This window comes from Limulus polyphemus, unplaced genomic scaffold, assembly GCF_000517525.1.
Source record: "Limulus polyphemus unplaced genomic scaffold, Limulus_polyphemus-2.1.2 Scaffold1486, whole genome shotgun sequence".
In the NCBI taxonomy this organism is placed as follows: Eukaryota; Metazoa; Arthropoda; class Merostomata; order Xiphosura; family Limulidae; genus Limulus; species Limulus polyphemus.
The window spans coordinates 208,370-222,257 of NW_013667096.1; the positions used below are offsets into that span (position 1 = coordinate 208,370).

At 30.7% G+C, this 13,888-nt stretch overlaps 1 protein-coding gene across 2 annotated transcripts in view; it reads left to right on the top strand.

Moving 5' to 3' along the window:
* The window catches only part of LOC106463797 (casein kinase I-like), an 82,157-nt gene that overhangs the window by 31,555 nt on the left and 36,714 nt on the right, over positions 1–13,888 (top strand). Inside the window, exon 4 of one of the 2 annotated variants that reach the window (XM_013923863.2) lies at positions 12,016–12,164. In XM_013923863.2, the coding sequence (XP_013779317.2) occupies positions 12,016–12,164 (149 nt within the window). The remainder of the gene's footprint in view (positions 1–12,015; positions 12,165–13,888) is intronic. The other variant, XM_022391403.1, reaches the window with a different exon arrangement.

Consider the following 13,888-nt stretch of genomic DNA (forward strand, 5'->3'; position numbering starts at 1 on the left):
CTAAAAGGAAAAGTATAAAAAAATCCTGAATTCCCACTAGTGTAACACACATGACAAATTTTGTCTTAGCATGTCATCATCCCTATTTTATCCATCACCACTCGAAAATGTATGAAATTAAACTAAAATGCTCTCTATAAAATCGTTATTGCTCAAAAAGACCATAATTATTATTGCCTTCAATTTTGTTTTGTTACAAAGCTATCAAAGAGAAAATCAGACCCCTCCTGCCACATCCTCTCTTTCACAAGTGGTTGATAGTTCTCTCTCTTACGTTTCATTGTATATTATTTATAACCAATAGAAAGTCAAGGTTTTCATCTATCAAATAGCATATTGTATAATATTGTGTTCTGAATAGATAACCATCAATGTCACTCTCAGTAGCAACATCGTTCCCGTGGAAAGTTAATGACTAGCTTGGATGAATTTCTTGTGGCTCTTGTCGCATAGTTAGAAAGCTAGGAAAATTTTTAGGAGTTAGTGAATTTGTCTACTTTTTGCATGTTATTAGTCTATATTCTTTGGTTTATTATTTAATTAAATAAAAATTGTTAAGTGCTTTACCATAATCACTAAAACAAATCAGGCTTAACTCTACTCGACAATCGAGGGCAAGAAAAAAGAAGATTGGGCAAGTACTTTATTTCTTGTTTTTCATATTTATTACTATAAAAGTAACTAAAATTAAAAGTACGGATCTTTTTAAGTTATTTAAGACTAGAATAGGTAAAACAAGTAATAATAATAATATAATTAAAATTGTTAATGAAGCACGCACGCAAGCTCGTTGGTAATGTAATTCAATAGCGTAACGTGAGCTGCACATTCCGTGAGTGATTTACAACTTATAATGGCATGGATAGCAGTTATACACAGTTCAATGGGCAATATAAATGGCAATAAAATAATAAAATTTAATTATAAATAGATGTATAATGTTACGAACTTAGAGCTACTTAGGATAAACAAATATAGTTTCAGGTTACAATCTGAAGTCATACTAGAAAGAAAAGAAGGTTAATTTAGGTTTATGTCGATTTGTGTGTGTGTGTGTGTGGTTACGAGATCAGTCGAGAATTGACCGATCCAGTTTTGAGATTAGGGTAGAGGTATAACATATAAACTATAAGGATTTAGTGAAAAAAAAAGTTTGAAATGCATTTAGGAGGTTTTAGGGATTACACAAAGGAAATTTGAGATGGCAAAAAGTATTTTTAATTTTAACATGAAAATTACTTCACTAAGAAATATGACTTTTTGTATGTGAAAGACTGCCAAATTTTGTGAAGATATACCCAATATATAGAGAGTTATAAGTATTAAATTGATGTCAACTTTAAACTAGTACAGAAGGTCACGTGACTCTGTCAAGTTGGTCGACCCCGTGTTGAAAGAGTTAATAGATGACACATGATGATTTGCATGAGAGACACGTTGAAATATACTAATTCCAACAAGGGAGAGCGCAAGGCTTGTGGCATGTGTAAAGAAAATGTTTGCATATAGAGAGCAGCACTGAATGAGAATAGCTAATCTTGTGAGAAAAGGTAAGTATCTATTGGAAATACGTTTTCAGTATGGGAAAATTATAACTTTAACTAAATTTTAAATGTAACTTTGACCTGCTAGTGGCAAGACTGTTAAGTATCCATAAAGATATATTCAAATATGGTGCCCTCCTCCTGCAGCTGGCATGTGACCCATAGTGACTTACAGTTGTGGAGATGTGCACAGATACTTATTGCAAGTGCCCTTCTCCCACAGCTAGTTTTGACCCTTTGAGTCTGGTGATAGAGGAGGTGAGTTCACAAGGTACAGAAAAGAAGCCCTAACTTCACTACCCTTATTGGTTGTCCAACGGCTTGTATGTGAGTACTCAGATGGTTATGTAACTTTTCCGTCCATCCTTGCCACATATTTCTGGCTTTTAGTCTCATCTCTTCTAAAACATGGGCAGAGAGTATCCCCTGGATGAGAAGAGATGCTGTCTCTCATGGGTATTCCATTATGGAGCCCCTGCTATCAGGTGTCATACTCCATGGGCTTCATTTGGATGCTTTCAGAAGGAGACTTATCTAGCTAGTCTTTGCATCAGTCACTTTACTATCTCCGTGTGGGATTCTAGCTATCTGTGTATGGAGGTAGTTAACGTTTTTCTTACCTGAAAATGTACTTCTGATAGATACTCGCCTCTTCTCATCTTTCCCACCCATCTTTCCCATTTTCTCGGTGTACCTTCTTTATTGTCTTATCAGAGAATGAGGATTCTTATGCATAAATGTAGAGGGAGGATATGCACAGGGAGATGTGTCACACTCATATTGATGGAGGGTTTTGCTGCATGATACGTTATCATGTCGTAGTGCAAATTCACATGAATTTAGGTTGGAGTTTTATAAGTCTGGTACCATGCATCTCTCAGGCAGATACATGCAACTTGAAGAGGAAAATAGCTATCTGTGTATGGAGATAAGAAAAATGTTTAGTTCTGATAATAAGTATTTTGGATTATTCCAACTATCCAAGTAATTGAAATATTAGCATTATACGTTTATGTTGCTAAGCACAAAGCTACATGGTTTGGGGCTAGAGTGCCTCGTGACTTAAGATTTTTTGGATTCAATTTCCATTGCTACTAAACCTTCTCACCCTGCCTATGCTATTGCAAAACCACTAATAACTATCGCTAAGTTTTGAACTGCTGACTAGAGGGAAAGCAACTGGTTGGCAGCACCCACCTCCAGCTCTCCACCTATTCAAGTGTTAAATAAAGTGTACATTTACTGTATTTTTACACTGTGTTATGTTTCTAATTTAGAATTATTTAATGTTGTATAAGTAGGTGTGGATTTGAGGGGTTTAGGGGATCTGTTCCTCCTCAATTTTTATTTGGAGCCAATAACTGAATTCTTTCATGTACTATAAGTAGACACATATCTAGGGGTCAAACTCCTCTTGATTCTTTTTTTTTCTGAAATTAATAACTGTATTTAATGTTGTAGAAGCAGGTGTGGATCTATTAGAAGGTTCCAGGTGGACCAAACCACCTCCACCCATTTTTAAAAAAATTAATATTGTACAAGTGCATATCTAAAGGGAGGTCTGAACAACCCTTCATTTTTTCCAGAAATTAATATAAATAAAAGCAGTCAAATGTTCTTACTCTATCGTATATTGTAAAGAAAAAACATTATATGTCAGTGTTTCTATTTGATTGTGCTTTTATTACCTTAAAATCTTTTTTGAGGTTTTCTGAAATCAACACAACTAGAGTCAACAGCAGTCCAGTTAAGGACACTCAGCAAATGACTGATTATTTCTAAGCTAAAACAATAGCATAAACATCATTTAAACTTTGCCAGAGTAAATTCTAGTGCTTCTTTTTTTTCAAACACTAACAATGTGTCTAGACTTGAGATTTTTTTTCATCATAGTTAGTATTGTTTAGGATATGACATAATGTATTGCTCTTATAACATAAAGTTGTTACAAAATCAATTTTTAATTGCCAAGAAGTTAGAATTCTCATGAAAAAAGATTTTTCCATATTATTATGTCTAGAACAAGTGAAAATGCAAGTGGTATAACTATATAAGTAATGACTTGTTAAAAATTTTGAAAACAGGCATCATGTTTATCAATGCTATAATTGTTTTCTAAGTATGTGTATAAATAATCATAATTGTTTAATTTCAATTAAAAAAACATGAACTGTTTGTTTTTAGTTGTTTTTATTTTCATGGCAATCACATTACTATAAATAAAGATGTAAGTTTTTAAATCATGGGATTATAACCCAACTGAGCTAATCCGTAACATGATTTTAATTTTTGTTTGGGAGATTTAGGTTATTTTAGGACTATAAGGTCAATACTGATTAATCCAAAATAATATATTATTATAGTGGAAGTCTCTTGTTTCATATAAAAAATAATAAATTTAGTACCATGTTATGCAGCTAACTTTTAGAAAGTTAACTGATATCAGACCTTCACTGTAAAAACAAAACATTACTGGAGTTAGTGTGCAGAAGTTAAACATTGTTGTTACTTATTAACAAAATATAATACCATCTGAATAGACTTTCTAGTTTTATTTTTATTTGTTCCTTTAATATTGTATATGGAAGCACATATCTACAGGGGGGAGGGGGGTCTGAACAACCCTTCATTTTTTTTCCAGAAATTAATAAAAATGCAGCCGTATGTCAAAATCTATAGTAGACCTGGAAAGTGACTGTTGTTTGGACCTTCACCCCAAAGAAGACAAGTAAAACCAGGTGCCAATCCAAGTTTGTTCAGCTGGTTCAAGACATTCGCACCAGTACATGAGAAGAATATAAAAAATAATTGGGTTTTACTTTGTCTAAATGATCATTTGCTTAATAACTGAAATCAGTTGTTTACAATGCATTTGTAATTTTGAATGTATTTGTAAAAAGTTTTGTGCATCAATTATGATAAATGAAATTAATAGTACACAAACATTTAAACTTATTGATCATTCCAAAGATTCAGTAATTAATAATTTCATTAAAGTTTATAAAAGAAACTTTATTCAAAGCCAAATTCTTTTGTAGAATTACCTTTTCTGTATGCTATTCTTAAACTCCATAAATCTCAAATTAAATTTAAGAATTATTTCTAGTTCAATAAAACCAATTATTAAACAACTGGCCATTTTATTAAATAAATTACTTAATATTCTACTTGATAAAATTAAAAATGTAAATATTAATAATAAAAGAGATGCATTTTGGATAATAAAAAAATTTCAAACATTTGATTTTACCACACTGTATACCACAATTCCTTTGAAAGATTTAATTTCTGTTATGAATTCATTAAATAAACAGTACTGTTATCCTTTCATACTACTGGAAGAAAGAGAATTTAGCTCTGAAAATATAATAGATATATTAAGTTTCTGCATTTATAATAATTTCTTTTTCTTCAATAACCAGGTATTTATTCAAGAAATAGGAGATCCAATGGGAGCTAACTATTATACTTGTATTGTAAATTTGTATCTTTTTTTATGAGAATAGGTTTATTGAAAATTGTAGAAACCCAGATAATTTTGCCTTAACTTACAGGTATATAGATGATTTAATTAGTATAAATAATACTGAGATAAATAATTTTATTAATACTATTTATCTGGTCAATTAGAAATTGAAGAATTTTCAATGTCTAATGCAGAAGCACATTATTTAGATCTTGAAATCAAAAATAATTGATAATGATATCAATCTAAGTGTTTTTGATAAAAGAAAATATTTTTATTTTCCAATATATGGCTTACCCTCTTTTAATAGTAATGTGTCATATTCTTCTGTTATAAGTATTATAACTTTGCAATTATTCCGATTATGTAAAATCTGTAATAAATTCCAATATTTCATTATAAATGTAGAAATTAATATTCAGTGGATTTAGTAAAGAAACTTTGAATAAAATTATTAAAATATTCTGTGATAAATGTAAGAACATATTAAATAAATATATAGAAGTAAACATCAAGGAGATTTTGCTAATAGTTTCCAATAAGTATTTTTAGTTTTAATAAGGTCATTAAAACAACTTGACACTAGTTTTATGCGAATGAACACCTTATCGCATATAAAGGATTGTGTATATTCTGAAAATTGGTAGCTACAGTGGACTTAACGGGTGGTGGTTGGGAGTTACACTAGTTAGTTTAGATAACTTGGTTGGGATGTTATACTAGTATAATTTGTCTACTGTGCTACTGATTAGTGCTTTACTACTACAATGGGGGCTGGAATGCCAATCTCAGGAGGTAAGATTACTTTACTTACCCCGAAGTGGTGGAACCTTATTTTTTTCTTTCTTTCTTTCTTTACATTGGAGAGCAGTCATTTTCCTACAACTGTCTGTTGGCAGTGAAGAGTGATATAGATGTGGGACGTTGTGGGCTAGAGCACCCACATCTCGCTCTCCTAATTCTTACTTTAGATTTTGTTTTTAATTTCTTCATGTGAGACTAGCGAACGGAGTTCAAGACTGATAGATGGTGTATCCCCACCACTTACTTCTGTAGTCACCTCCAAAACCCAGAGTACATTTTATATCCCACTTTGTATCCTAAGCCCTGGGGATCCTTTTGATTTGTGCAGCATCTTTATTTGACTTTTGTTTGGGCTTGTTTTTTTGCTCATTTTTATAAATATTATTTTGTTATTTGGGCCTTTACCTCAAAGAAGACGAGTAAAACCAGGTGCTGTTTCAAGTGCGTTCAGCTGGTCCAAGACATTCTCACCACAGTCCATGGGAAGAACTGAGTGAGCACTGAAAAGGATAAAAGGATTCAACCAGCCAGTAGTTGACATACCTGGGGAACTATCCTAGTCCTAGGCTTATAAAATGTCAGTTTCAGTGCCAAATACACATATTTAAGTGTGAATAAAGTTAATCATTATCATTTTTTCATTCAGTAACTACAATTATATCATTTTATTCAGCAGTTTAGTCAAATGGGTAAAATAAATATCAGTAAAACAAGTGAAATTCATGTAGTACCCAAACAGGCTTCTTGCCTGACCAAGTGCTGAATTGCGAAGCATACTTGCCCAGTGCTGGGACTGTATCGATACTAGTACTACCATACGTTAGCAGTTTCACACATGATCCCTCATTCTTGTTCTATCTACTCACGTAATAGTAGAGTAAATATATAGGGGTAAAAGTTTTATATAGTTTCTTTAAACATTTCTTTCAGTTCCTTTCATTTATGAAAATACTTGTGTGTTAAGTTGTATCTGTTTCAAAGATACTGAAATTTTCTTCAATGAGAGACATATGATAATTTCAGATTAGGTAAGTTTATACTGCTTAGAGGTGGGTTAAGTGGGTAACAAAAAAATACTATTAGAAGTTTAACATATTAAAAATGTACAATGTTTGGAGAAGATTTTGTGATCATCAGGTACAAGTAGTTTACCTAGAGAGGAATATACATACAAACTACCAAATGAAACAAAGAAGCCAAATGACTGGAGATTGCTTATAGCTTAATATAGGTATCTTATTGATTCTTGGCTTTTTGTTTAAAGTTAGTGTTTTTACTTTTTAATAGCTATATCACCTTTTATTTGATTGCAATGTTTATATATGAGGCTTTTTTTGTTATGTTCACCAAATAAAATAAAATTGTAATTAAATTAGTTACATTTCTCTTTAGAGTATGGTAGGTGACTACAAAATATTGTGATAACTCAAGTGTTTATTGAATGTTATTTATATGTTAATCTTATTGAAACAACATACATAATAAATTAGCTAAATGGCTATTTCTAAGCACATTAATGATATGTTTTAAATAAAAACAGTATTATCCTTATTGGTGATAGTAAATATTAATCAAAAAAAAATGTTTTTCACAAAATTCACAAATGGCAACCTTCAGAAGATGTCTATGGTATGAAACCAAGAGTATTAATTTGAAAATTACTTTAAAAAAACAAAACTGTGTGAATAAAAATAGGAAGATTAATACCATGTTAGAAAAAAGCAGTGATTTCAAAAAGTTATGAAGGTAACCCCATCATCATCATGCACCAGTGCAATACATGTGAAATTGAATTGTCCTCAAGGCTGGTAGCATGCAAGTCTCTCAGGCATGCAATTGAGGAAGATAGCTAAACTATGTGTGGAGGTATCTATTGCAAATAAACTTTAAGGTAATGAAAATGTTAACTTTCATGTGGCTAATGGACATTTAGAAGAGTTTGTGAAGAAATTTTGTCCAGTAACTAAATCAATGCCAATGTATGCTACTTTGCAAGAAAAGTACTTGACTGAACACTTTCAGAAACTTAAGACAGAAATCAAAGAGTAAATAAAAGATAAAAAAGTATGTCTAGTTGTTGATCAGCTCTCAGATGTACTTAGAAAGTCCACAGTCAATACACTGATTTCATATTACACCACTGTAAAAAGGAGCCATTGCATTAGTAGATGTTTTAGATGTTGTCTCAGTGCCAGTGTTGCTTTAGTGTTTGCAAAATCGTTACAGCAATATGAGAAGAAGTGGTCTGATATTACTGCCATTGTATCTGATTCTGCACAGTACGAGCTAAAGATTGTGAATGACATGTGTTGGTGAAGGTGTTAGTAAACTCTTGAATGTCAAAGATATGGCTTTGGTGATCATATGTCCTGGTTTATCTGGAAAAATCCCAGTTTGGACCTCTATGTCTGGATCTCTTAAACGGTTCTTTTGGGACATAACAAATGTCTTGGTTTTAACTTACTTTTTTTTTCCTTAGATAACTCCGTATTTGCCTAAAAGTTTAATTCTTAAAGAAAACTATTAAATTACTTTTGGCTATTATTCTAGTAACAAAAGGCACAAAATATAAAATGTAAAATGCAGTTTTCAGTTGTTGTGAACAATATAAATGACACCTTGCTGGACATTGTCAGTCACATGACCATTTTCATTGAATATTAGCCTATTAGGCCTAGACTATACAGTGAAGAGTGTATTAACACTTATAAATGAAAATGTAATGAAACTCCCAACTGTTGTTCCTTCTAGATGTTCCTTCTTTGAGAGTCTGCATGTCATTATACACATGTAAGCTGGCTTAATGGCTCTCTTAAAGAGGGAGGATGCCTTGAACAAAGAGATGTATGACATAAAAGAAATCATTCCCACTTACAAACAGCAACAAAGAGTCTCTGGCAAGCTTGTGTTTCTGAAAGAAAAGCTTGAATCATTTTTGACAGTGCAGATAGAGTTGGAGAGAGATAGTGCTATGTTAGACAAAAAATGCATTACATTACAGAAGTCATGCTTTCCATTTACTTGAAACAGAGCACAAGAGGTTGTACCAACAGAAAAGTGTAGTGTAATTTTAGGAATGCTGCTCATGTGAGGAAATACTTTAACCCTCTTGCCAGGGGAAGGTCAAAGTGTGTGTGTCAGAACTTTTTAGAGAATTACATTATTCAAAATTTAATTAAACTACTTTATTTTCATGGTATATGGATAAACTTGGTATCAACACATAATTAATAAGTTAAATTCTAATATAGTGTAAGTTTTAAGTTCTTAATTTTATATGAAAATATTTTTAAAAATTCTCAATTTTGTCTAGTATGAAAATTGTTACTTTGCTCTTTAGGTCTTCCCTCTTCTTTTATTTGATTACCACCCCCCCTCTGAGAAGTGCAGAATTTAACTTAAATACTCATTATAATATAGTTATTACTGAGGCAAAGCATCCTTTTTATAGACTTCAATCTTATTTGTTTGTTTTTAAATTATGCACAAAGCTACACAAGGGCTATCTGTGCTCTGCCCACCACGAGTATCGAAACCCGGATTCTAGCGTTGTAAGTCCGCAGACATACCGCTGTGCCACTGGGGGGCATCTTATTTGTTAATGGAGCCACAAACTAGAAAATCAGCATACTTGACATGCCCAGCTGTCACATTTGCTCTTTCACAAATTGCCGATAGTTCTTGGTGATGTTTTATATTATATTATTTATGACCAATAGAAAGCCAAAGTTTTAATTTTCCAAATTATGTATTATATTACATTATTTTTGATGAGCTTAGCTGAATGTTTAACAGGTTTTATTGATTGCATAGTTAGAAATCCAGAAAAATTATGATAGTTATAGGACGTGTTATTATTCTGTGTTATTAGGTGAATTATGTAATTGAATAAATTATTTAGTGTAGTAGTACCGCTAGTATAAAACAGAGTTAATTTTCACCAACAGTCGACAGTAAAAAAAAAAGAAGACCCAGATAAGCACTATATTTCTTGTCTTTCATGTGTAATCTTTATTATTATAAAAGTAAAATGTAAAAACTAGGAGCTTATTAGGTTAGATTAGGTAAGATAAAGTAAAATAATAATAAAAATGCTTCACAAGGTATGCTCATGAGTAACTTGTGCATTATGTAATTTGATAGGGTAACATGAACTATGCATTTGCTGAATGATTTACTGGGTTCTTATTAATCCAAACTCCTGGGTCCTGTATGGAGGAGAATTTGTCAGGACACATGAGATTCCACCCCTACCCCCGGTACCAAATACACACTGCAAAATGTGCTTAGTTTGCTTCGAAGCACATAGTTTGCACACAACTGTCCACAACCAACTTCAAACAGGTTTAATCAGTGACAATAAATTGCACAAAAATAAAGACACGTGACAGTACCACATGATTAACATTTTCACCTTGGGGAGGTGAAAGTGCACGTCACAACCTTTCACAGAATTACATTCAAAGTGTAATTAAACTACTTTATTATTAATGTATATGAATATACTCAGCATCAGAACATAGATCATAAATCAAAGTTTAGTATTATTTAAGTTCTTAATAGTATAAGGAAATATTTTTAAAAAAACTCTCAATCTCCCTTAGTATGAGAACTGTGATGTTTATTATCTGTCTTCCCTGTTATCTAATTTTTTTACCACCCCTCACAGTTAGAAAATCAGAAAAATGTGACAGTTATGGAACTATTTTTTCCTTTTTGTATGTTATTAATCTGTTTTTTTTTGTTTTTTTTTTGGTGCATTATTTAATTAAATAGAAATTATTTAATGCAGTAGTACATTTAGTATAAAAAAGTAGTTAAGTTTCATTGAGTTTCGTACCAGATATCAATTATTATTATTACTGTTGCCTAGATACCTATTTTAAAACAGTGTTCCTCAATTTAACAAATTTTTTATTGCTCAGTTTATTGTTTGTTTGATGAAGGCTCTGGTAAGAGGGCTAAAAGCTTGCAAATAAAAGTATTTTAACGTAGAGAAAATTCCAATTATAATTCTACATCTATAATTAATTTACTTACATTATGAGTCTTAAACAACAACCTCATATTGAGGAAAAATATAACAGATAAAATATAAAGTTTTTCTGAAAAAAACTTTGATATTTATTTTGGAGGATTTAGGGATTAAACAAATAATATTTGAAAATTTTCAGATTTAGAAAATTATTTTTAACCTTATCATGAAAATTACTTTGCACTCATAAAGGGAAACAACATGCAGCATGAATTGTAAATAAAGTTTTTCATTGAATATTAACATGCTTTTTTTCACTTGCAGAAGGTAAACATGTAGTGCACACTGTAAATAAAGTTCTTCATTGTCACTGAAGTGATTTTTGTCCATTATTTTCAAGTTTATGAAATTCTACCTATGGGATTTTTGAAAATCTCACTGGGTTCTTGAAAAAAGTTGAGAGTTGGGGACCCTTCTCTGTGGGATCCTAGTGAGAACCCTGATTTACAACTTGTGTGACAAGATTATTAGTTAGACACTAGTCAAAGAGCAATAAAACAATAAAATTTAGGAAGAAATAGGTGTATGCTGTTATGAGCTTTAAACTATTTAGGATTAACAATTGTAGTTTCCTGTTACAATTTGAAGCCATTCTGGTAAGGAAAAAAAAAGTGTAATATAGATTTATTTTATATTTTTTATGCTGATTACAAGGTTGATTAAATTGATCGACCCTTTATAGAGTTTGGGTAGAGAAAATGAAAGATAAAATATAAATTTTTACTTAAAGAAAAACATTTCAAATTTATTAAGAAGTTTTTAGAATTTATGCAAATTATATTTGAGACTTTTTAATGTTAACATGAAAATCACTTTGCATTTGGAGGAGTCGCAACTTTCACTCCATGTATTTGCAGAGAAATTTTTGTAAATTACTTCATTAAAAATTCTGATTTTGTGTTTTTTTTAAAAATGAGAGATTAGTCAGCTGTACTTTGTTTCTATTGAAGCTTTTTTTTATGAATCAAACTATTTCAATCCAAAAATTTTTCTTTCTTGATTATATATAAAAGAATTCACCCAATTTTGCTCCCTTTTTTTGAAAAAAAAATTCTACACAATTTTTAAAAATTATTGATTCAAATTTAGAAAAAAATTTCACTCCAAAACTATAACCCTTATGTATATCACAAATCTTAAAAAAATCTTATTGGTCTTCTCTATAGAAGGAATTCCAAAAGTTTTCTACTTTGGTCCTTGTGGGAAATACAATGCTCTGGTGATGGAACTTTTAGGACCAAGTCTTGAAGATCTTTTTGATCTGTGCGATCGGAAGTTTAGTTTAAAAACTGTTTTAATGATTGCAGTTCAACTGGTAAGTAAATTCAAAATGTATATACATGTAGATAGAACATTTTACTTTTTATTATTATAATTTAAACACACACACACAAAAACTTTTTTTCTTGTGAAATCTAATTATTTTTAAATTCATTGAGATTTGCTAGATAGTTTAAATTTTATCTGAAGCTCCTTTTATTAGGTTTTCAAGATTTTAAACATACGAAGGTAATAAAGATAATTCTGTAAGTATTAAACATAATTAACTATATAATTATTTTATAAAGTTATACACCTGTTACATGTGAAATTGTATAAAAGAAAGTTGGTTATTTCAAAATTTTGTTTGGAAGTATATAGATAATCAATGAAATTAATCATAACTTATCATTTTACATGTATCGTATAATAAACCATATTTTTTTACTTGATTATCAAAACTATATACTGTTTTTCACTTGTTAAAAACTATACCTAGAGCAGTAAAACAGGAAGAACAGTGTTTTTAGATGTACCATTGTTGATAAAGGATTTGATATAATGAAGAATTTAGAAAATAAGTATTCAATAAAAAAATCAAGTTATGTCTTGAACCTTATCTAGATTGTTAAATCCAAGAATTCAATAACTTAGTTTTATTACAAGGCATACTTGTAGCCTTTAAGATATATTCAGAAAAAATAACAAAGTTCTTGTACATTTACATAGTTGCCATTTGAAAACAAAGAAACAAACAAAAAAAAAGAAATAATGGTGATGTCACATGAATATTAGAGAGTGGAATGCTGAAATGTTATTTTTGGTTTAATTGAATGATTCACTTTTAGTTATGTATAATGAATTAATAGAGACTGACAAGAAATGAAACCTAAACATAGAGTGCACTTGAAAACTTTACCTAAGATGAAGATAGCTTAAAGAGTGAACAAATTATTGATGTCTTCAGACACCAAACATTATTTATACTATTTGTATTCTAAGAGAAACTTGTAATATAAATAAATGAAAATTAATCATCATTTCAGTTGTCAGTTAAGTTAAAGTTCAAAGAGAATGTTAAGTATTTTACTGTTTAAAGATAGTCTACTCAATGGTATTGTGATTCAGTTAATGTTGTTGGAAGTAACAATTTATTTCAAAAATTGTATTTCACTTAATTCCCCATGATGTTGATTTTGAATTGGAAGGTCTTAATGGTCAGAGCTTCATTAAATCTCAGTGTTCTTTCATCTGTTGCCTTGAACAGAATATTGAAGTGCTCAAATTTTACATCATGGTCATATTCCATGGTATGTTGTACATGATATTCTACAATCCTTTCTGGAAGTATCTGGTAGTGGACTCAATCTAGTCTTTCAAACAGAGAGGGCTTTTACATCATGGTCATATTCCATGGTATGTTGTACATGATATTGTACAATCCTTTGCTGGAAGTATCTACTAGTGGACTCAATCTAGTCTTTCAAGCAGAGAGGACTTTTACATCATGGTCATATTCCATGGTATGTTGTACATGATATTGTACAATCCTTTGCTGGAAGTATCTACTAGTGGACTCAATCTAGTCTTTCAAGCAGAGAGGACTTTTACATCATGGTCATATTCCATATTACGTTGTACATGATATTCTACAATCCTTTTCTGGAAGTATCTGGTAGTGTACTCAATCATGTTAAACCTCAATAACACAAATTTACTATCTACACAAAAGAAATATGATATTTATCAAACATTTATCAATTGCTTGATATAAGTATT